Consider the following 21894-nt stretch of genomic DNA (forward strand, 5'->3'; position numbering starts at 1 on the left):
TCCAACTCCAGGTAGTTAAGCCCTTCCTTGTCTCAGGATGTGATTTGGGGGTAAATCCTTTCTAAGAAAATGCCTTTCCTTCCTTCATACAATTGACGTGTCATTTAAGACAAGAACTATGGGCTAAGGAAAACATCCAGGCACAGGTTCAAAAATAAGTGGTCCTGGTTCAATACCTAAAAGTAGATTTAAAAAACAAACAAAAAACCCACTGCCATCAAGTTGATGTCGGCTCATGGCAATCCTGCAGGATAGTGTAGAACTGCCCCTGTGAGTTTCCAAGAGGAAAACTCTACCAGAGAAGGAAGCCTGTCTTTCTCCTGGCCAGCAACCGGTTTCCAGCAGCTTCCCTTGCAGTTAGTAACCCAACAGGTAACCATGATTCCAACAGAGCTCCCTTAAAAAGCAGATAGCTTTAGTGAACATTTCAAAGAATAGCTTTGATTAAATGCCTTGCCCCAACAATATCCGTCCTCCTCAGAGAAGGAAATCATAATCTTGAGCTTTAAGCTTTTGAAATTGTCATGGTTGAGCCACAAATAGCATTAAAAAGGGCTATTACCATGAATCTGGGAAAAGACTAGGCTCTTGGGAACCAAAAGATTTGTCTTGCTTTCTGCATGCCTCTGTTTTAATCGTTTTAGGAGGCGGGCCATTTTCTGTGAGAAATGGCATTGCTCTGATAGACCCTTCCCAGGCCTACAGAAGACAGAGCCGACTTAAAATTTTCCTTAGCTCCATCATGCCTCATTCTGCTTGTCATCCTGCTTGCCTGCTATTAGCAGGCAATTACTTGATGAGCTCTTTCAGAGGAATGAAAATGCTAAATGATGTTCACTTAGTAGCAACTTAAAAATCTGATCTCATTTCAGACCCAGAATTCCTGCTACAGGAGAAGCCCAGAGAGCTCCAAGGCACTTCATCAAGATAGCGAGCCGTAGTGCCTGCAGGGGTAGAATTTTTTGTTTAATCCTAATACCATCTCTCTTTCAAAAATCAGGCATTTTTGAGTAAATGTTCATTTCATTGATTTCGAAATTACTTGAACCACCTTCTCATGTTCAAGGGACAAGCCTCCACTGTGGAAAGGAAAATGTTAGCGCCTTTCCCCAGCTCCTGCAGAATGCAGCCCACATTTTTTGCTGTGGAATTTTGTGCCCCAACGGATGTTGCTTCCTCTTTTGAAGCATAATACATAGAAATGACTGAGCTGAATGACAACAGAAAACCCAAACTGAAAACTGTAAAAAGACTCCTCAGAGTCGGCTCCGATAGAATGAAAACATCACTCCACCAAGTTGAACAGATGCTACAAACCATCCCCATGTTTAAACTATGGGGGGGGAAATGACAGCATTTCCTACTGGGTTAAAATAGCCTGGGAGAGACAGAATAAAGAGCAGAGACACCATGGATCGCCATCCCACTTGAGAAATAGGTACTATGCCTCCAAGGAAGGAAATGAAAACAAGATTGGACTCATAGAACACACCATATGCACAAGGTGTCTGCCCAGTGGGGAGACTTCCTTGTCTCCTTCTGGAGACAGGATCCTCAATCCCACTCAAAGAGGAGAAATTAGGTTAGCCATGTGCCTACCCAACCTGTCTGCTCCTCCCTGCATTTCCATTCAACTAAGCACAAGAAGGATTATGCCCATTTGAAGCAGGATTTCTGAGCCAGCGTCTTCCTCTGAATGTTATTATTTTTAAAGGCAGTGATCCAAAAGCTGAGTGCTAAGAGTAGATTCGTGATGGTACCGACAGCTCGAGCCAAGCGACAGAGGAGGAAGTGACGGAACATCTGCTCTGACTTTAACGCGAGCTTTCCTTCCCTACACTAACCTCTCAGAGAGCAGAGAGGGGGAGTAAATTGAGCACCAGATAAATGCAATCCCCATTTAAATTTGCCAGTGAAAAACAAATTTATCTAATCTGAGATGCTTCCATTTGATTAGAAACTGAAGATTGCAAATAAATTAGCAGTGGTTTCTATTGTTCTCTGAGGTATTTTATGTCTTCTTACTACTTTTTGCTATTTAATATTTCCCTAGATACCATTCAAGATTTATAAACCCATTTGAAAGATATAATATGCCCTACTTATTAGATTAAAATTCTGAAATAATGGGCTAAAAGAGAAAAAGCAGTGACCCTTCTTTCTGAGAATTAGTGCCAGATGACTTATTTCCTAGGTGCTTCTTAGTGGGCTTGAACTGCCCACCTTTCAATTAGAAGTCCACCCCATAACCATTTATACCACCCATAGTGTGTGGACAAGCCACTTAACTTCTCTAGGACTCATGGACCTTTCCTATAAAGAGAAAAGACTGACCTCAATCATTCATATGGGCTTTTCCACCCTTATGATTATGGGGTGATTCTGAGTTGTATACTTTAACATCAGATTTCAGTTTATTTCATGCTATGCTAAAGCAGTCATTTCTTTTGGAACTGAGAACGCACAATTAAATGTTCACCCTGAAATACTTTCCCTAGTAGCATCTCCATTGGTTTTTGATATAGAGCAACCCATTCAGATTTTTCACAGAGAGTAATAATCAAAGAGAAGCATAGCAGAGCAGCATATGTGTCACTGTGTGCCTGACACATTGCAAATGTTTCTACACATATTGGCTCATTTGATCTTCTTGACAACTCTGTGAGGGTATCAACCAAGACAAACAAAAGTAACTCCCTCATTATCTTGGCACTTGAAAGTGACTGAGGTAGGAATGGCTGGCTCCAGAGGCGCCACTCTTCAGCCCTCTATTGTTGTTAGGTGCCACTGAGGCGGTTCGGACCCATAGTGACCCTGTGCACAACCAATCAAAACACTGCACAGTCCTGTACCCTTCCAAAGTGTCCTAGGCTTGAGTCCATTGTTGTAACCATTGTATCAATCCTTCTCCTTGATGGACTTCTTTTTCCCTGCCCTTCAACTTCACCAAACATGCTGTCCTTCTCCAGGGACTGATCTCTCCTGGAAACATACATGGAGACCGGTTGCTTTTGATTACTACGGAAATCTTACTGTCCATTATGATAACCATGACCACCATGTCTCTTTGATTCACTGCTGGCACCTGCCCTCTACCACCATGGGGCCCAATCAGCCCCATTGTAGGCAGATGGTGGAGTTCACTTAGGGCGGTCCCCACGGTTAATCCTGGAGTACATAAAATAGCAATCCTAGGAGTCTTCAGAGATGCTGGGGCCACTTCACAAACTTGTTCCTTATGGCTTGGTGAAAGGTATGTCCTCAGGGCACTCCCTTTTTGGGTCTATGAGATTATTCTGATAGATCCATTCCAACATACCAATTTCCCTAAGTTTTTGCATGCCTTCTTCTACAGTGTACCAAGGTAGGTCAGGTCAATCAAGTTGGCCTAACCTAGGCCATCTGGCAGCCCATGCTCAGTGAACCAACCAAATAAGCAATTAGGTCCTCTCTTAACCTCTCTTGCTGAGACATTGAAGGAAGAATCTGTGCTTAGGGACCCCATATCAAGAAACTCAGACTGTTCTAATGTCACATTCCTTGCACCAGTACCCCACACCCTTAGTGACCATTCCCTGGGATATTCCCCAGGCTTCTCTTTGTAAGTATCAGAAAACTCAAGCACATCTTTATGAGTATAGCACACTTCTTCCTGAGACATCATCTGAACCTCACCTTTAGGAACTCTGAGACTCAATTCTAGTTACAGGTCTAGAGGAAATAATGGGTGGGGGTGGGTGTGTTTCCTGGGTGCTCTCAGCAATATTTTGTAAGGCATCTCCCCAAGGCAATGCTACAGATGCAGTCCTACCTGGCATTTCACCTTGAGCAGGTTGGTTAATCTGCTTAGGTGTGGGTTATTTTAATGATAGTGGATTAATCCCCTCAGGTGGGAGAGGTGGATCTATTGACTGGGGTGGCTCAATCGACTCTGGGGCTCAATATCCTCCTCTTCTGGATCATCAGCCTATAGTTCCCATCCCATGTTTCAGGGTCCCAATTATTCCCAATGAATGACCTTACTTTAATATCAGACACTATTCTAGACCTGCAATTCAGTTGATGCTGTAATTCAGCTACTCGTATGATGAGATTCTGGATTTTGTTTTTGGCAATTACTGGAGGAGAGAAGACTCTCCTTTGTAGCATTCAGAAGCTTTTAGGAGGGTTATTTGACAATTCAGATGTGCTTCTGACGTTCTGAAATTATTCCTTTCCTTCAACACATTTTCTATTGTAAGGAAAACCAGCCAACCAGCTTCCCTATATGTCTCATCCTGACAAAACTGCTGGAAAATATCAAACATATGATCACCCAGAGCCTCTCCTCTCACCAGCACTTCATCGATTGGTGGTGATACTGTGGATATTAGCTTTGCACCTTCACACCATGGATTAACACCACCCACTCTAGTAAAAGTAGCAGACTTATCCATGCCTTTGGGGGTAGAGATAGCAATATCAGTGCTGTTCCCTATTCAGGTTGGAGAGCCAATTTGAGAAGCCAATATTTATCATCTTGTTTCTCTAGAACCACTCCCAGTACCGATTATGTTAGACAGGATTCTCTAAAGAAACAAAACCAGGACACATGATTTTAGATAGAACGATAGAATGATAGAACGATAGATAGATAGATAGATAGATAGATAGATAGATAGATAGATAGATAGATAGATAGATAGATAGATAGATAGATATAGAGTACAAAGGAATAAAAATAGCTAATTAATCCACACAGCGTACAAAGGGCTCAGTTCAACTCACTTCCACGACACCGTTAATATACTGGAAGTGCTTCAACTCACGAGGGCTGCTTGGTCCAAGGTCAAGGAAGCAGACAGCTGAGTCTTCCACAGAGCAATGCGGCAATTTGGCCAGAGGCAGCAAACAGCAGGGCAGGTCACCAACAGTCAGCCAGATGACAGGATCAGAGAGCACCAAGCTCAAACAATGTATACATCAGCAGTGTGGCAAAGCAGGTCTCAAAGGAACCTCAAGCTCTAGCAACATGATCCATGGGTTGGGTGTCCCACAGGTAATGTAGCTCACAAGTTGAGGCAGAGAACTAGCTAAGGCAGCACACACTGGTCTGATCACCAGAGAGCAAGAGAGAGAAAGAGGTGTGGCTCACCGAGCCATTTATCTCTTTGCCCTCCAATCAAACTGCGACCTTATTAATCCCACATGTTCTTTACTGGCCAGGTTGGCACAATAAATCTACCTATCACTATGCAAGGGTTTGCTTTGTAAGTATCAGGGATGTTTGTGGCAGGCATTCCTCTACTAAGGTTTTATATGATTTCATTCTCTTACTGTTATAAAGTGCATTAATATCTGAGGAAGCCAAATCCAGAGCAATGAACTACCTTGAGCAAGAGTTCATAGTCAAAACAAGAGCCTGAACTCAGATCTTCAACATTTGAGTACAGCCTTAACCTCATAAGCAAGAAACAATTTCAAATTACCAGGCATGAATCTAAACACTGTTGGGCTTTTTAATATCCAATAGTAACTTTTATGAATGTTGAAGAACTAATTTAGAAAAGTGTGCATTGTTGATCAGCAAAAATATTAATATATAACGTGATAGGTTTGATGATAAACATAAGAGAGGGGGTGATATAAAATTAATAATTGAGTTCTTGTTTAAATGATGAGCTCCATATTAATGAGAACTCATAATTTAGTAAGAGAAAAAAAACAAAGTATTTCAGTACACTATACGAATTATAATAGTACATGATAAATGTGCATTGAAAGCACAGAAATGAAAAAATACTAACAGAAAACATATTCGGGTTAAGTCCGAAGAATAACTAAAAACTTACCAGATAAAGTGGGAAAGGGCATTCTAGACAAAGGAAACATTGAGTTAAAAAGTTTAGATATTTTGGTAGCATTTGGATAATACTGCTTGATATGATTGAACTATGGAATTTGGTACAATGTCTGGATTAACTCCTAATAAAATGGTTTGGGACAAAAATACAGTATGTGTAAGCTCCAAGAATATCAAGATTTGGTGTGACTAGAGAATAGAGTATGCATTTGAGGGAAAAGGAATGCTGAAGTGAAGCTGAAAACAATTGATTGTGACCAACATATCCTGGGCCTTTTGTGACGGGCTAAAGAATTTGGACTGTGCTATCAGGAGTCATCTGCTATCAAGAGTCATTGCTATCATATCCTATTAGGAGCCATTGGGTTTTAACCAAGAGAGAGACACACGATCAAGTATGGAAGAGCACAAAGTGGAGGTGGAAAAATGCAGACAGTAAGATTAAAGAGTAGAATACAGTAATTGTCCAACTAGTGCTAAAGAGGGACTTAGGTTTCAGTAGTGACAAAGATTAAAACCATATATTCAGAGATGCTTTTGTATATAAATATTTTACGTAACTATTTCTTATGTGAATTCTCTATATAACATTTCGGTCATGCCATCTCCAGCCCTAACACACTCTGTTCATATCCCTATGGTTGTAATGTGTTTGATTAGGTTCTGATTTCTGCTTCAGAGCTGTGGTTCTTCAAGGGCAAGCATTTTGCTGCACTTCAATGTAGCTACAGAAGCAGATATAACACCTGAAACTAATAAGAACTCAATAAGTGGATGGATGGATAGATGAATACATGTTTTCTAAAAACATAAAATTGTTTTGGTTGAGAGGGTTAGAAGTAGAGAATATCAGTGTTTCTAACTCAGTCAACAAAACTCGATTTATCAGGATAAAGGCTACGAGGGGAAAAAATAGTTTAGGTAGAAGCTATTTTACATGTGTCATTGTGCTCATAGCAAACCTAAAACTGCTGAGTCGGGTTTCTTAGGCTGAACTTTGATGGCCATGTCTTTCTTCCTGCAGAGGAAAACCTTGTGAGTTTGAATAGCTCGCCTTAGCAGCCAAGCACTTAACCATTATTCTACCAAGGTTGTTATCTTATTTGTTGCTGCTGCTGTTGTTGTTAGGTGCCATCAAGTTGGCTCGAACCCATAGCAACCCTATGCACAACAGAGTGAAACACTGCACGGCGCTGCACCGTCCTCACAATTGTTCCTATGCCGGAGCCCAATGATGCAGCCACTGTGTCAATCCATCTTGTCAAGGATCTTCCTCCTTTTTGCCACTCCTCCACTTTACCAAGGCTGATGCTCTTCTCCAGGGACTGGTCTCTCCTGACATTATGTCCAAAGTATATAAGACGAAGTCTTGCCATCCTTGCCCCTAACGAGCCCTCTGGCCTTCTTTTTCCAATACTGATCGGTTTGTCCTTTTAGCAATTCATGGTACTTTCAATGTTCTTCTCCAGCACCACAATTCAAATGCATTTATTCTTCTATGGTCTTCCTTATTCAATGCCCAACTTTCATGTGCATGTGATGCAATGAAGAATACTATGCTTGGGTCAAGCGTACCTTAATCCTCAAAATAATATCCTTGCCTTCAATACTATAAAGAGGTCTTGTACAGCAGATTGACCAAATGCAATATGTCTTTTGACTTCTTGACTGCTGCTTCTATGGGCAGTGACTGCAGATTCAAGTAAGACAAGATCCTTGACAACTTCAATCTTTTCTCCATTTGCCATGATGTTACCTATTGGTCCAGTTGGGAGCATTTTGGTCTTCCTTACATTGAGTTGTAACCCATATTGAAGGCCTCAATCTTTGATCATCATCAGCAAGTGCTTCAATTGCTCCTCACTTTTAGTAAGCAAGGTTGTGTCATCTGCATACCACCGCAGGTTGTTAATAAGCCTCCCTCTAATCCTAATGCTGCACTCTTCACATAATACACCTTTTCTGGTGATTTTCTCAGCATATAGATTGGGAAAACCCTGACACACACATTTCCTGATTTGAAACTATACAATATTCCCTTGTTCTGTTCACACAATTACCTCTTGATCCATGTACAAGTTCCTTATGAGCACAATGTGGTGTTCTGGAATTTTCATACTTCTCGGTTATCCATAGTTTATTATGGTTCACATAGGCCAATGCCTTTGCATAGTCAATGAAACACAAGTAAACATCTTTCTGGTATTCTCTACTTTGAGCCAAGATCCATGTGACATCAGTAATGATATTCCTTGTTCATGTCCTCTCCTGAATCTGACCTGACAGTTCTCTGTCAATGTACTTTGGCTACCTTTGTTGCAAAATTTTACCTGTGTGCAATATCAATGATATCTTTGTATAGTTTGAGCATTATGTTGGTTCATATTTCTTTGGAATGAGCACAAATATGGATCTCTTCCAGTCAGTCTTCTAAATTTCCTAGCACAGATGAGTGAGTGCTTTCAGTGCCTTTTCAGCTTTCTGAAACCTTTCAATGGGTTTTCTCTCGATTCCTGGAACCTTGCTTTGGGCGAATGCAATTTGAACTTCTTCCTTCAGCTCCATTGGTTCTTTCTCATATACTACCTCCTGAAAAGGTGGAGCGTTGACTAGTTCTTTGTGGAACAGTGATTCTGTGTATTCTTTCCATCTTCTCTTGATGCTTCCTACGTCATTCCGTATTTTGCCCAAGGAGTCTTTCAAAAGATTCCTTAAGCTTCAGCACTGGGCTCAAACATAACAATTCTGAGGACGGTGCAATTATCCAACAGAAGCTCACTGCCCACCTCTAACACACTCTCTGAGTGACTTCAACTGGAGGTTGGAAGAGGAGCCAATGAAATGACTGTATTATAATTTCTTCTTTCCCCAGACTCTATCAGTTTTTAAGAAGATTTTAACTGGTATCATCATTTTGCACAGTGGGTTGTTTCTTTTCTACATCCGGAAGTACTTTCATTTTCATTTTCTTTTACTGAATAAATTCTCTGAATCTCATTTTAAGAATTGAGTGTTTGGTTTGATTTCTTCACTACAAGAGTAGCAACAACTTAATGGCCAGTGTGATTCTGTTAACTAGACACTCCTAGGTGAGGGTAAAGCCAGAGCCCAACCTATCGATCAGGTCACAGCCTGGTGACATGTCCTGGGTGTTATAGACTTTTTATATACCAAAGAGAGCGGTTAAGCAGAAAGAATCAAATTCTCTTTGGCTTCACTTTCTGCTGGGACTGCATCTTGCCTCTGGTTCCCCAAACTTCTGCTGTGTCTCCTGTTAGTCCTAGGAACTGTCTGTGGACCACCAGTGGTGGATTCATTCAGCAGACCCCACCAGCTTGTACCCTCTGCTGTCTCTGCTTTGTCATGCAGCTGCTCTCCAGCTTCCATGAGTCAGGAGAAGCCTGACTTGAACACGACTGGACTTACCTACTTCTGCAACAGTGTAAGCCCTTTCTTGATATAAATCTCCTTCAATATACAAGCACATACCAGCATCATTGGTTTTGCTTCTCTAGAGAATCCAACCTAACACTCAGCAATGGATGAATAAGAAAAATGTGCTATACACATCCAATGGCATAGTTTCCATGAGAGCGGCGATTTTATGGTGGTTGAACTATTACTACCATGTGGTTCTTGAGCAGAGTGGCTCTGGCTGATGTGTGTGAACTGTCAGCTTTGGGTTAGCAGCTGAGCACTCACCCCCTACACCACCAGGACACCTTCCTCCACTTCCGGAACCTACGAAACATGAGTCTGAATGGCTAATCCCAGTTTGCTTTGTCAGTATGTGAAATATCTTCCACTAGGAAAGCAATTGTATTTTTATTTTAAAAAATAATTTATTTTAGTCTTCTGCTTCACTCCATGTTTTAAAATTTTTTGCTCTCAGTTTTTACCAGTTACCACCCCACCCCCCACCCCCCAAAGCTTGACACTCTATTTGGCAATAAGCAAGGAAAGGAATACAAGGTGGCAAATAGCTACTTAATTTAGGCAATTGTATTTAGGATGCAATTAAATTGGCATTCTCATAGGATGTTGATGGTCCTGTAGATTTTGGACTCAGAAGCACAAAACTCAAATTTAAAATTAAAAGGGACACATTCAAATTAAATTCATAATATGGCCACCAGTGACAGGTCTTCTCTTGTCATTAGCACAATGATTTTCATGTTACTTGGCAAGAAAAACTCATCTTTCGAAAATATCTATACCAATAATCACAACAGTATATTTGGTTAAATATATAGGTTATATAACTACACAGAATGCTCATTTCCTTCTTGAAAATAAATGCCTTTCTTAACAAGCCATTTTGCAATGTTTCAATCTTTCCTTTACCTTTAAAATAGATATATGTACATACATGCTAGACACACACACACACACACACAAGGGGGCTTCAAAACAGTTCCTGGAAAAATTGAATCAAATGATGGTAGAATTTTTCCATGAATTTTTTGATATACAGATAAATAATATTTCAACTCAATAATTTTAACTTCTGGTCATCTATCCCAAGGAATTAATGTTAAGAGATACAAATATTATTATAATATAATTATTAATAATTTGATACTAAAATATTTGAAAAGGTAGATGTCTTAGTAAATAATTACAGTCTAAGTAAAAAACTACTTAAAGACACCAAGAAGATTATGTAATAAAAAGCTGAAATAATATTTATCAGATATAACTACAAGTGGGAGAAACATTAACACAGAGGAAGCATGGCTGGTTGTAATAACTCAAAGCACCCAAAGTGACGATGTAGGTGCTGCTGAGCCTTAGGTTTGTCCTCTCCTTCTACTATCTATAAGCATGTAGTTGAAACTTTTTCAATAAAGATTATAAACTACCAAAAGTGTACTTTAAAATAAAGGCATTGTGAAGGAGAACATATGAGGAGGTATTGAGACGGTTTAAAGTCACTGAAAAGTATGCTGAGAAACCAGGAGTGGTGTTCTCAGCATAATTCTATGGAATTAAGGACATGCGAGGTGGACAATCGTATCTAAGGTTGAGTTACTGAGGGATGAGGCCCCAAAGCTAAAGACTCAGATGGACCCCAAAATATATTAAGTTTGGCCCTGAAATATGATGTATTTTCAGGAAGGAACATTCTGGATGTGATGGGTAGAGAGCCTGATGTGAGGACTTTTAAGGGATCTGAGCAGCTCAGGTCCCTTTGGGATGGCGTGGGGGCAAGAGCTCCAGGGACTGGCAGACTCGGTTCTATTCTTGATCACCTGGACACAGGGATGCGATTGGCATATTATTTTGTCCTTCCACAGCTGTTCAAGTTCTTCGAGTTTGGCTATCGTGAAATTCTGTTTCTTGCTTTTCCTTCTGACCTTTTGGGACATTTTCGCAATCACGCCTTTGGAGTACATTCTAGGGGATTTCTGTTCTCTTACAATGACATTGTGTGTACACCATGTGAATTCTGGTCATAAGTTAAAACTCACAATTGTGAGTAGTCTCGTCAACAGAAAAAACTTGCAACGAACACAGAAAATGACCAGAGTGCAGTAAAATCCTTCACCACAATCGTCCATGTGACTTTTAAACGTATTGAGTTTGCGCTGACGGCCGAGGCCTTAGGTTAGAGACATGGTCCCATCACAAGAAAACAGCATTAAAAGGAAAAGGTTCATGTCACAAAACAGAGCTAAGTACATTGGATCTGGACTTGAGAGTGCCTCCTTAATGTGTGGCTTCTCCGGAGGAATGTTACACACTGAATTTGCTTAATCATGAAATTTGCCAACGAGAGAACACAGTAACCAGCCAAGATGACACAGTAGGACACACGAAGGCTGGGGGACACAGGCACAGTAAAACATTACCCGGGGATAGATACAGGTATGCTTTGTATTCAACATCGACCATCAACATTGGTGCTGACCAGAATGAGGAACAAAGGGAGCCCCGCCCCTAAGTGATGGAGGAGGAGGAGAAGCAGAGAGAAGCAATAATGTCAGCTGATTGCCTTCCACTCTCTGTAGAAGCGCCGAATGTTCTTTATTTCCACGCCAGCTTCCGTTGCTGTCCCCAGGGCCAACTGCAGGGGATATGAGAAATTCCTAGCGTTATCCAGACAGATGCCTGTGATGATGGTGACCAGGCGCCTGGGATCCAGTGGGCCTGGCCTAGAGGACCTCAGCACGCTCTTGCAGAAGTCAAGGATGTTATAAAGATCCCAGGCATCGGAGTCTGGCCTGGTCATCCTGGGTCTCACAAACGTCTTGGTTACAAAGCACTGGCACAGAATGTACTGGTTGCCTCTTCTCAGCTCACCCTCTAGGAAAGCGATGGCTGCCCATGCCCTATAGTCTTCCATTATTAGGAGGTACAGGATGTCAACCACAATCTTGGGGATGATGAGGAAAAACTTACCACTGGTGGCAAGTTGCTGGATGACGGGAAGATGCTCACAGAGGGCTCTGGGGTCAGGGAACAGGTAAGGGGTCAGAGCTGGCTGAGTCTGGAGGCCCCTTAGAGTCTTCTCCAGCTGCACTACTTCACGGTGAAGCCAGAGCTGAACGATGTTTTTCGAAAACCTGATCCTTGAAGTTCTCTGAGGAAATTGCCGAGAAGGGTTTTCTGATCCTGCACAGCCACTGCTCACAAAGACACCCAACTTAGAGTTGAACCTCAGGAGCCTTCCAGGGAGTTGCGTGGCAAAGTGGCCAAAGCTTCTGAGGAAACAGATGCGTACAGCAGCTTCATCCTGGGGACTGAGGGCAGGGGGGTCTTGATCCAAGTACACCCTGTCCTGGGAAGCCTTCAGTGGGGCGTGCTGGCACAAAGCAATATCCTCAGGGAGATACAGGAACCTGGGAGGGCGGGAGCCTTTACAGCTCTGCAGCAGGTCTTGCAGCTGGTGGGACAGGCCAAGGCCTGGGTCCTGCAGGTCTGCCACTGAGGGCAGCAGGTTCAGCAGCACTGACAGATGGTCCCACAGGCTAAGTCGATTGCGCCAATATGAAGTGAGGAGGCAGTGGTTGGCGCGGAGCCAGCTCACAATCACCTTGACGGTGGGCAGCAGCCCTTCCGCAGAGAGGATCTTCAGTTTCTTCTGAACAGTCTGAAGGTGATTGCAAGACGGGTGGGTGGACGTGTTCTGTCCCAAGTAGGAACCGGTGGGCAGCTCTGTCTTGGGAGAGCATGACTTGTCATCCACAGCAGAAGCAGTGCTGGACGCAGGACTCCGATCAGACTGTGCCATCAGAGCCTTGGGCATGCAGGCAGGCGCCACGTGAGAACCAGGATTCCCTGGGTGTGTATGGCTCGGCGGGGTTGGCAGGTTGGCAGAGAGAGTTGTTCTCAAGAAATCTAGGAGATTCCTGGGAAGCTTGACCGCCATCAGCTTTTCTCTGGGCTGAGCAACTTTATAGCTGGACGTTGCCCCACCTTCCTGCTTGGCTGCAGGATTCGGGGAGTCGTTTGCTTCTGCGTCAGGGGCATCTGAATAAGATGTTTCACTACCGCTTTCAGAATGGGCCCGTGAACTTGAGAACATGTTTTCCTCTTCATCTGTCTCGTCGGAGTCACCGCAGGAACGGAAAGTGGCGCCCGACTTGTAATCCTCACCGGAAACATCAGGTGTCCTGTAGCTTTTCCGCGGTTTGCTGGGGTGGAGCCCAGGACAGGGGGCTGGAATGTCGTGCTGCTCCTTCGCGGTCTCTGTCTCCTGGCTGCCCTCCGTGGGGGTCACCACCTCGGGAGTCAGCTTCCCTTTCTGAAGCTCGGCCTGGATTCGAGTGTTCACGTGGCGAATCAGATGAGAAAAAAGGGTCAAGGTAAAGATGACCGCTGGGCTGGGCTGCCTTGAGCCTGCTTTCCTCAGGCTGTGGATACTCATGAGGCAAAGAATCACCATGTGGAAGATGAGAAGGTCCGGGAGAAACAAGTAGCCTCGTGGAGGCTTTCCCTCCACGGCAGCCTGACCCTGGTCAGATGGGCACGGCCGATAGGAAAGGCAGAGGCGAAAGTCGTCCAGGACCAACTGGCACAGAGCTATCAGCCGGGTGGTTCTGGGTTTCCTCTGAGGCTGCAGGAGGCTCTGAAGGTAGAGGAAGCTAACCAGTAGTCTTTTGTTATCCCAACACCGCCTCTGTCTGGGAGAGAGCTTCTTGCCCTGATACCTTTTCAGGCGACTGTATCTTTTTCCAGCATGATCGTATAGTTGTTTCAGGTTCCAAGCTGCCCCTTTGAAAGGCACTTCTGAGTGGAGGCAACGCTGGTAGAAGTACGTGGCTTCCACATCGTAGTACTTGCTCCCTGTGAGAGCTCCCAACTGGTTGAAGGGCATTCCCATGTGTGGGGCCACTGACAGGGCTCGATAATAACACCTCTCAGCCAAGTCCTTGGTGGCCAGGGCTAGGAATTCATGCTGATAGCGGAACAAGTCCCCCAGGTAGAGTAGGCAGCGATGGCAGGCCATTTGGGCCCAGGCTGCCTCTTCTTCGGATGTGGGCCCCACTTTCTCACAGCCAATCAAGTGGAATGCACAATGGGGCCAATCTATGTAACTCTGCAGCCTCAGCTCATAGTGTTGCTGAAGAAACAAGAAGAGATGCTCATAGAATTTGAGGCCACCCACCAGATGAGCTCTCAATGGGCCCTCCCACTGCTTGAAAGTGTGTTTTCTGTTGGTCTTCATCAACAGCATAACAACATCAGAGTACATCTTCCTCCATAACAATTCTTCGGCCTTCCTCCCATAATCCACCGGGTGCAGGAACATGAGCTTAATGCAAACTTGCTGAACCAAGTCCCTGAGGGCGAGAACATGGGGTTTGAAAACTTCATTGTGGGCATTGCCATTTCCAAGGAACAAGTCAAGGCGCTGAGCCGCTAAGCAAACCTCCTGGTAGAGGAGTTTGGCCTTCTTGGCTTCTGCCCGGCTTTTCTCCACGGGACCGGATCCTTTTCCCATGATGCTTATGTGTCCCTTCTGAAGAAAAACAAACAAACAAAAAAAACTACCTGTTAGTGTTTACCAACAAAGGCAGAAAAAAGAAGCAAAAACAATGACAACAAATCCCACGCACAAGACAGTGGGGACGCATACAGCCCAAGTAAAGCAGTTAACTCCTGTTCAACTTCTCAGCCTAAATACACTTTCTTCCAGAAAGCCAAATATTACTCCCAACTCAGAAGAGATGTCTCCTCTCAGTGCCTCCCCTGAACACTGTGCTGGCCGCCTGCCCCTGGCCAGATTCCCAAAGGCAAGATCTGAGTCAATTTGCCATTGTTTTCCCAGTACCGAACAATACCTGTGTCTAAAGAGCAGAAAATGAACGATGTTTATTCATAAAGTCTATTCTTTAAATGAATTATTTAATTTCAAGATGGAATATATAAAAACATTCCATTCACTGTTTAATATCAGAGAGGTAAAATTTAGCCATGTTACAAAACAGCGATAAGAGAACAAAAACAACAATAAGAAAACCCACAGCCTTCCACAACAACATTTACATTTGATCAAGGCCTTGGATTGGTTGGAAACTTCAATCTACGTTGTAGTAAAAACTCATGATATTAATGTAAAAATTATAAAATTCCTTACCTCTGAGTAGAATTTGCTTTTAGATTCTCAGGAGGGTGGGAGAAGAGAAAAACACCTTATACTATAAACAGAATTCATACAAAAGAAAATACAAAGAGTAAACGCAACATAGAAACTCTCTTGCTTCTTCATAATAAAAAAAAGGGCAAATTAAGCCAAAGCTGAGGTAGCAATGTGATCGTTCAAAGTAATAAAATATATTTTAAATCCAAACAGAAGAGGTTCAAGGACATGTTGAAACTTAGACAGCTAACATCCATTAAAAAGCTAAGTCCATAAAGTAATTTATGTTCATATTGTTTTGCTCAGAAATTCTGTTCCTTGGAATGATTACTAAGGAATTATATTTTGTAAAAGCCAAGCACTCATATATAGATGAGGAGGAAAGAAGAGAGGCCGGGAGTAGAAGGGGAACGACAACTTGCCTCGAGACCGTGCAATGCGGGAGCTGCCCAGTTAATTACAGTATCTCTACATGAAGGAAAGAGCTGTGTTCACTAAATATATAATCACTGTGGAGTAGATGCAAATGCTAGTCACATGGGAAAATAGTGTAAAGTCATGGGTCCTTGATGCCACCTTTTCAAAAACTTACATTTATAGTATAAAAGTTTTTTTTTAAAGCTGGTGTGATTACTTCTGCCCCCCCCACACACACCCCACAAAAGATGTGTGATACTGTTATTATTGTCAGTCATTCTCATGCAACTTTTTTTTAAATTCATGGATCTACGCTGAAGGCAAAGCAGGCGCATAAGCAAATGTGGCAAAGAAAGCTGATGGTGCCCAGCTATCAAAACATATAGTCTCTAGGGTCTTAAAGACTTGAAGGTAAACAAGCAGCCATCTAACTAAAAGCAACAAAGCCCACAAGGATGAAGCACACCAGCCTGTGATCACAAGGTGCCAAAGGGATCAGGGATCAGGCAGCAAAGAACAAAAAATAAAATCATTTTGAATGAGGGGAGTACAGATTGGGGACCCAAGACCCATCTGTAGCCAACTGGTTATCCCCTTACAGAAGGGTCGTGGGGAAGAGATGAACCAGTCAGGGGGCAGTGTAGCAATGATAAAACATACAGCTTTCTTCTAGTTCTAAAATGCTTCCCCCACCCCCTCACCCATCTCCCACTATCATGATCCCAACTCTACCCAACAAATCTGGCTAGACCAGAGGATGTACACTGGTACAGATAGGAACTGGAAACACAGGGAATCCAGGACAGATGATCCCTTCAGGACCGGTGCTGAGAGTGGTGCTACCGGGAGGGTGGCATAGAAAGGGGGAACCGATTACAAGGCTCTACATATAACCTCCTCCCTGGGGGATGGACAACAGAAAAGTGGGTGATGGGAGACGTTGGACAGTGTAAGATATGACAAAATAATAATAATTTATAAATTATCAAGGGTTCATGAGGGAGTGGGGAGCAGGAAGGGAAGGGGGAAAATGAAGAGCTGATACCAAGGGCTCAAGCAGAAAGCAAATGTTTTGACAATGATGATGGCAACAAATGTACAAATGTGCTTGACACAATGGATGTATGTATTGATTGTGGTAAGATTTGTATGAGCCACCAATAAAATGATTTTTTTAAAATTCATGGATCTACATGTTTGCATGCCTGACATAAAATATTGGGGAGGGAAGGGCTCTAATGAAGTGTAGACTATACAGTGTTAAGGAGCTCTGGTGGTACAGTGACTTAAGCATATAAGGGTAAGTCTAAAAGTATTGTTAAAAAGAAAACTCAAAAAAACTTTCTTACACAAAAATCGAATTGTGATGCTACTGTTTCTTAGCATATCCTCCTCTGTCAGGTCTACAAACTTCTAAAGGCCAGGGGGTTCATCTCTCCTGAAAAAGTCTGTATTCCTGAACTTATACTTTGTCCAAATGGCAGCTTGGAGGGATTCGGTGGTGTTCCTCTATATGCTGAGTTTGGGGAGCAAAAGGAAGTATGAAGGGGCAAGCTCAGGATTGTAGGCTGGATGGGGGAAGGTTCCCCAGTGAACCGCTCAAGGAATGAGTGGGGGAACGGGTGGGGAAATTTTCCTAATGAGGGAAAAAAAGTCCTTGCCACTTCCTGACCTTTACTGCACCAGCACAGCATTCAGTTTCCCTACAGTTTCTTCATAATAAACCCCCAAGATCATCCTCTATCCTTTGAGGAAACTTATTAAGATTACCCTTTTGGGTTCTAAAAAAAAAAAAAAGAAAACCAGTTATTGTAAACTTCTGATACAATTTCTATACTTTGAATGTAACTGATCTGGCAGAAACCCTTAGGAGCCATTGTTGATCACACTTTTTTGTGTGTTTTTTTTTTCAAAGCACCCTACAAGATCAATGAATTACTGGATTCATTTGTCTCATCCGCTGATCACAGACATATATTTCAACAATTTGCTTTAATAAACCCATACATATATGACCTGAAACCCTAGAAGCAATGCTTTTTGACTTACCCTTTTATCAGGCTCATTGCAAATAAACAGTAGCAGCAAAGCTATACTAGCATATAAAAACACCTATCATCTGCCAGTAGGAGACGTGAAAAGTTGAAAGTAATGAGGGATGTGGGCAGAGTTAGAAAAGGGATTTGAGGGCAAAAATAGCCAGGACAGAAGCAGCAGTGGTACCAGAGTGCTACACTCTCCAAAGCAGCCCAAAGACCACGGGTCTCTCTGGAGAGGTAAATAAACGGTCAGGATGGTTCACAGTCCCAAGAAGGGAAACATTTTCTGAGGGATGTTAGGCCCCTATCAAGTCTCAGGAGACAGATAGTCTAAGCGAGAGAGAAATAAATAGATTGCAAACCAAAGTATAGGCAGAAGATTTCTGGAGATGTAAATCCCACTGAAAGTCACTTGGGTTTAGGAATGACTGATGACTCTCTTCCTTTGCCCTTCATTCCTGATAACCTAGTTTGGAGCTTTAAATGTCTGTTCCTCCCAACAATACTTCAAGGAAAACCTATTGACCCATAATTTGAGTTTTGGACTAAAGTCACATCTAAGTATGGAGCCTCACACCACAGTTAGCCAGCACTGATTCAAGGACAAACTATCAGACCTCCTTGTAACAGTTCCTGTAACCTTTAGAACCCTAATTGTGAGAAAACATAGATATTCTCAAGTTATACCAAACTTGAAGACACACAGTATAACAGAAATAAAGTTAGTTCCAAGTAGATGTCTTTAAGGTTCTGCCTAAATAAACCTCTCTCTGGGAAACAGGAGGAAGTCATGGATAAAATAATGAATCATTATTTTATTGTTCCAATAAATGGAACAATGTGAACAAAAGTTTAATGAATATGATCTTACCTCTGAGAGATCATTTGATGGGAAAATTTGCCATAGAGATTCAACTTGCCCAAACAAATCAGAATATTGTCTGAAAAACATTAAAATAATAACTATTTTGATTTTCTACTAAGATCTGTGAATAACAGCACTGATAAAAGCTATGAATTTGGGTCACTCTACTCCAAGGTTTTATAGTCTACATGGCATAACAAACACTCTACAGACTTTGACATGAGTTTATGCAGTTAAAATATCTTGATTTCCTCAGCTTCTTAAACTGAACAATTCCTGGCATTGATCCATTCTCTTTGAATGAACACAGCCACTTCACTGCAAAACTAGTTACTCAGCCCAGGTAATCAGTAATTCCCAGGACTGCTTACTCCTTCCAAATACATTTCCCAGCAGGCTTCCTGAAGCTAGGCAATTAGAGCACAGCTGTCCCTGCTGGTGCAAAGGTTCAAGCACTTGACTGCTAATAAAAAGGTTGATGGTCTGAACTCACTATGGTGGACCACTTCTCTACAGAGGGCAGCCTTAGAAACCCAGTGGGACAGATGTGCTCTGTCCACAGGGTCACAAAGAAATATTCCTCTCCAATGGTGATATTGGGCTGTCAGATGTCCTAGTTGTCAAAAAAGCTTAGAAAGTATTTTGCGTTCACCTAAGTGATCTCTCAATGTTCTAGAATCTGCAAAGCAGCAGGTCTCATGTAGAGTTTGGGGATACCATTTTCCAGCAATCTGCAGAAATGAGTGCTACGAAGTATAAAACCAAGTATTAAAAGGACCAGATTTTGTATTTTTTCCCTAACCAGATAAATTTCACAGAGGAAGAAACAGAATCACATACTTCGCCTCAAGCACAACATCAAGTCCCTTCCATCACTAAAAGTATCATATCATTCCCCAACTCAACAGCATGACAGTAACAGCAATGGATGGCATCTTTCCCGGTATTCAAAAGGTACAGTCATTGGAGGCAAGGTAATAAACCTTTTAGAATATAAATTTTTAAAGATTATTTTTAGCCCCTAAGGACAGAGAAGAAAAGTTTAAACAGGACTTGAACTCAAAAATGCATTGCCCAAAAAGGACTGATGTGTTCAATTGCATCTAAAGGCAATTAAATTTCAAATAAAGAAAAAGTAAGGCATAGTAAATGTGGTAAAAACAACAACTATTAGCAAAGGGTATTTACAACATTTGGAATAATAAATGACTAATCTAAAAATTGATTTTTTTACCGACGAATCAGAAAGAAAAAACAGAAATAGTCTAATCGGGCACTTAAACACAAAACAAAGCATTCAAATAGCCAATAAATTCTTGAACATGCATTCCATCTAACCGGTAACCAGAATTACACAAATTAACATCACAACTGATTAAATGGAAAATATATTCTTCCAACTGGCGAATTTTAAAGTACGGTGGTACTAAATATTCTAAAGGTGTGGAACGTTCATATGTTCCTAAGACAATTACTTTGAAAACTGAAATCTAGGAAACCACTCCTTGTCTGTCAGTGGGTGGCTCTGTGTTACTATGATACCAGGATCTATGCTACCTGTATCGCAAGTATCAGCAGAGTCAGCAGAATGGACAGTTGTCAGCAGAGCTACTGGACCAAGAACAGACTAGGGAGAAAAAAGGAATTGATTTCCCACTTCTGAGGGGTTAGTCACTGAAACCTTTAAGAACAGCAGTAGAACATTGACGAATATAGTGCCATAAAATGGGCCCCTCAATACGGTGGGGTAAAAGCTGCCCTCCTCGAACTAGAATCAACCTTAGTGATGTAGGTGGAGTTAAGCTTTCGGGTCCTTGAGAAGCTGATGGGGCATGACTCAACATGAGAAGAAACAGCTGTAAAGATCCATTAATAATTTGATGTGAAATGTATAAAATATAAATCTAGGAAAATGAAAAGCCATCAAAAATGAAATGGAATACATAAAGATGTATAGCCTAGGCAATAGGAAGCTGAAATGGACTAATATTGGCCATTTTGAATCAGACAATCTCATCATGTAATATGCCAGGGATGACAAATTCAAATGAAATGACATCACATTCATTGTCCAAAAGAACATCCTGAGAAATCCTGAAGTACAATGCTGTCTGTGATAAGGTAATAATCCATACCCTTCCAAGAAGTAAGATTAAAACTTGTTGAACTTTACACACCAACCACTAAAGCGAGTGATGAAGAAATTTGAAGAATTCTACCAGCTTCTGCAGCAAACACAACCAAGATGCACTGATAATTACTGGCAATTGGAATGCAAAAATTAGAAACAAAGATATGGCCTTGGTGATAGAAATGAAGTTGGAGAGCACATAATAGATTTTTTTTAGGATGAGAAAATGTGTGCTGGCCACATCTGCCTTCCTTTGATTTTAGGAGAGAGAAGGAAAATCCAATTCCAAACCAACACAAGGCCAATTGCCACAGGGCCAAGGTCAGACAGGCCTCCACCCTCCATCCTTCTTTATCCTGTTCCAAGCTTCTCTTAACAACCGTTCCTCCCACGACACTCTAGGTCTTGGCTCAGTCACGTGGTCACTGGGCACCTGTCTTCCTCTGTGGGCCACAAAGCCCATCTGCTGCTTTGCCTGACAGTTCCACAGCCTCCTGACCTCAGGTCTCCGTGCAGCAGCTCCTCTGCTCTGCTGCCTGTGTTTCTGCACGGCATGAGCTTTGCTGCCTCTTCCACTTCAGACAGGGATCTAGAAAGAATGTGCTCTGCAAAGGGCTTGTTTTCCTTCATGGTCCCAGGAACTCTCTATTTCTGAGATCATTCTCTTATGTACAAGGGAATAGCAACCATAATCCTGTATTATTATTTCATATATCTATTTTCAGAGTTACAGAGACATAGATAGAAGAGTCATATTAAGAATTTCCCTGCACAAAACCAATGATTTTGTCATTGCAAATACCTTTTTCAACAACATAAATGGTAACTTTACATGTGAACACCACGAGATGGAATACACAGAACTGAAATAGACTTCTTCCACAGAAAAAGAGATCAATATTATCAGCCAAAACAGGTCAGGGCAAGAGTATGGAACAAACCAGAATGATGAGGGCAATGAATGTACAAATGTGCTTTACACAATTGATGTATATATGGATTGTGATGAGTTGT

The 21894-nt window shown here is 42.1% G+C and overlaps 1 protein-coding gene across 1 annotated transcript; it reads right to left on the minus strand.

The window, feature by feature from the left end:
- Window positions 1–10471: 10471 nt before the first annotated feature.
- LOC101661877 (protein SMG5-like) lies at window positions 10472–18795 on the minus strand. The gene is made up of 3 exons (XM_045286413.1): window positions 18756–18795; window positions 15426–15486; window positions 10472–14807 (listed from the first exon to the last, which is right to left on the minus strand). Exon 3 carries the CDS (start codon window positions 14787–14789, stop codon window positions 11826–11828), a length of 2964 nt encoding a protein of 987 aa, XP_045142348.1. The 5' UTR covers window positions 14790–14807; window positions 15426–15486; window positions 18756–18795; the 3' UTR covers window positions 10472–11825.
- Between the last annotated feature and the right edge of the window lie 3099 nt (window positions 18796–21894).

This window comes from Echinops telfairi, unplaced genomic scaffold (genome assembly GCF_000313985.2).
Source record: "Echinops telfairi isolate 266 unplaced genomic scaffold, ASM31398v2 ScPeMD7_1;HRSCAF=3_0, whole genome shotgun sequence".
NCBI lineage: Eukaryota > Metazoa > Chordata > Mammalia > Afrosoricida > Tenrecidae > Echinops > Echinops telfairi.

What these genes read in the sequence shown, in the direction of transcription:
- LOC101661877 (XM_045286413.1), bottom strand. Translation starts at nt 14,789, where the DNA reads ATGGGAAAAGGATCCGGTCCCGTGGAGAAAAGCCGGGCAGAAGCCAAG.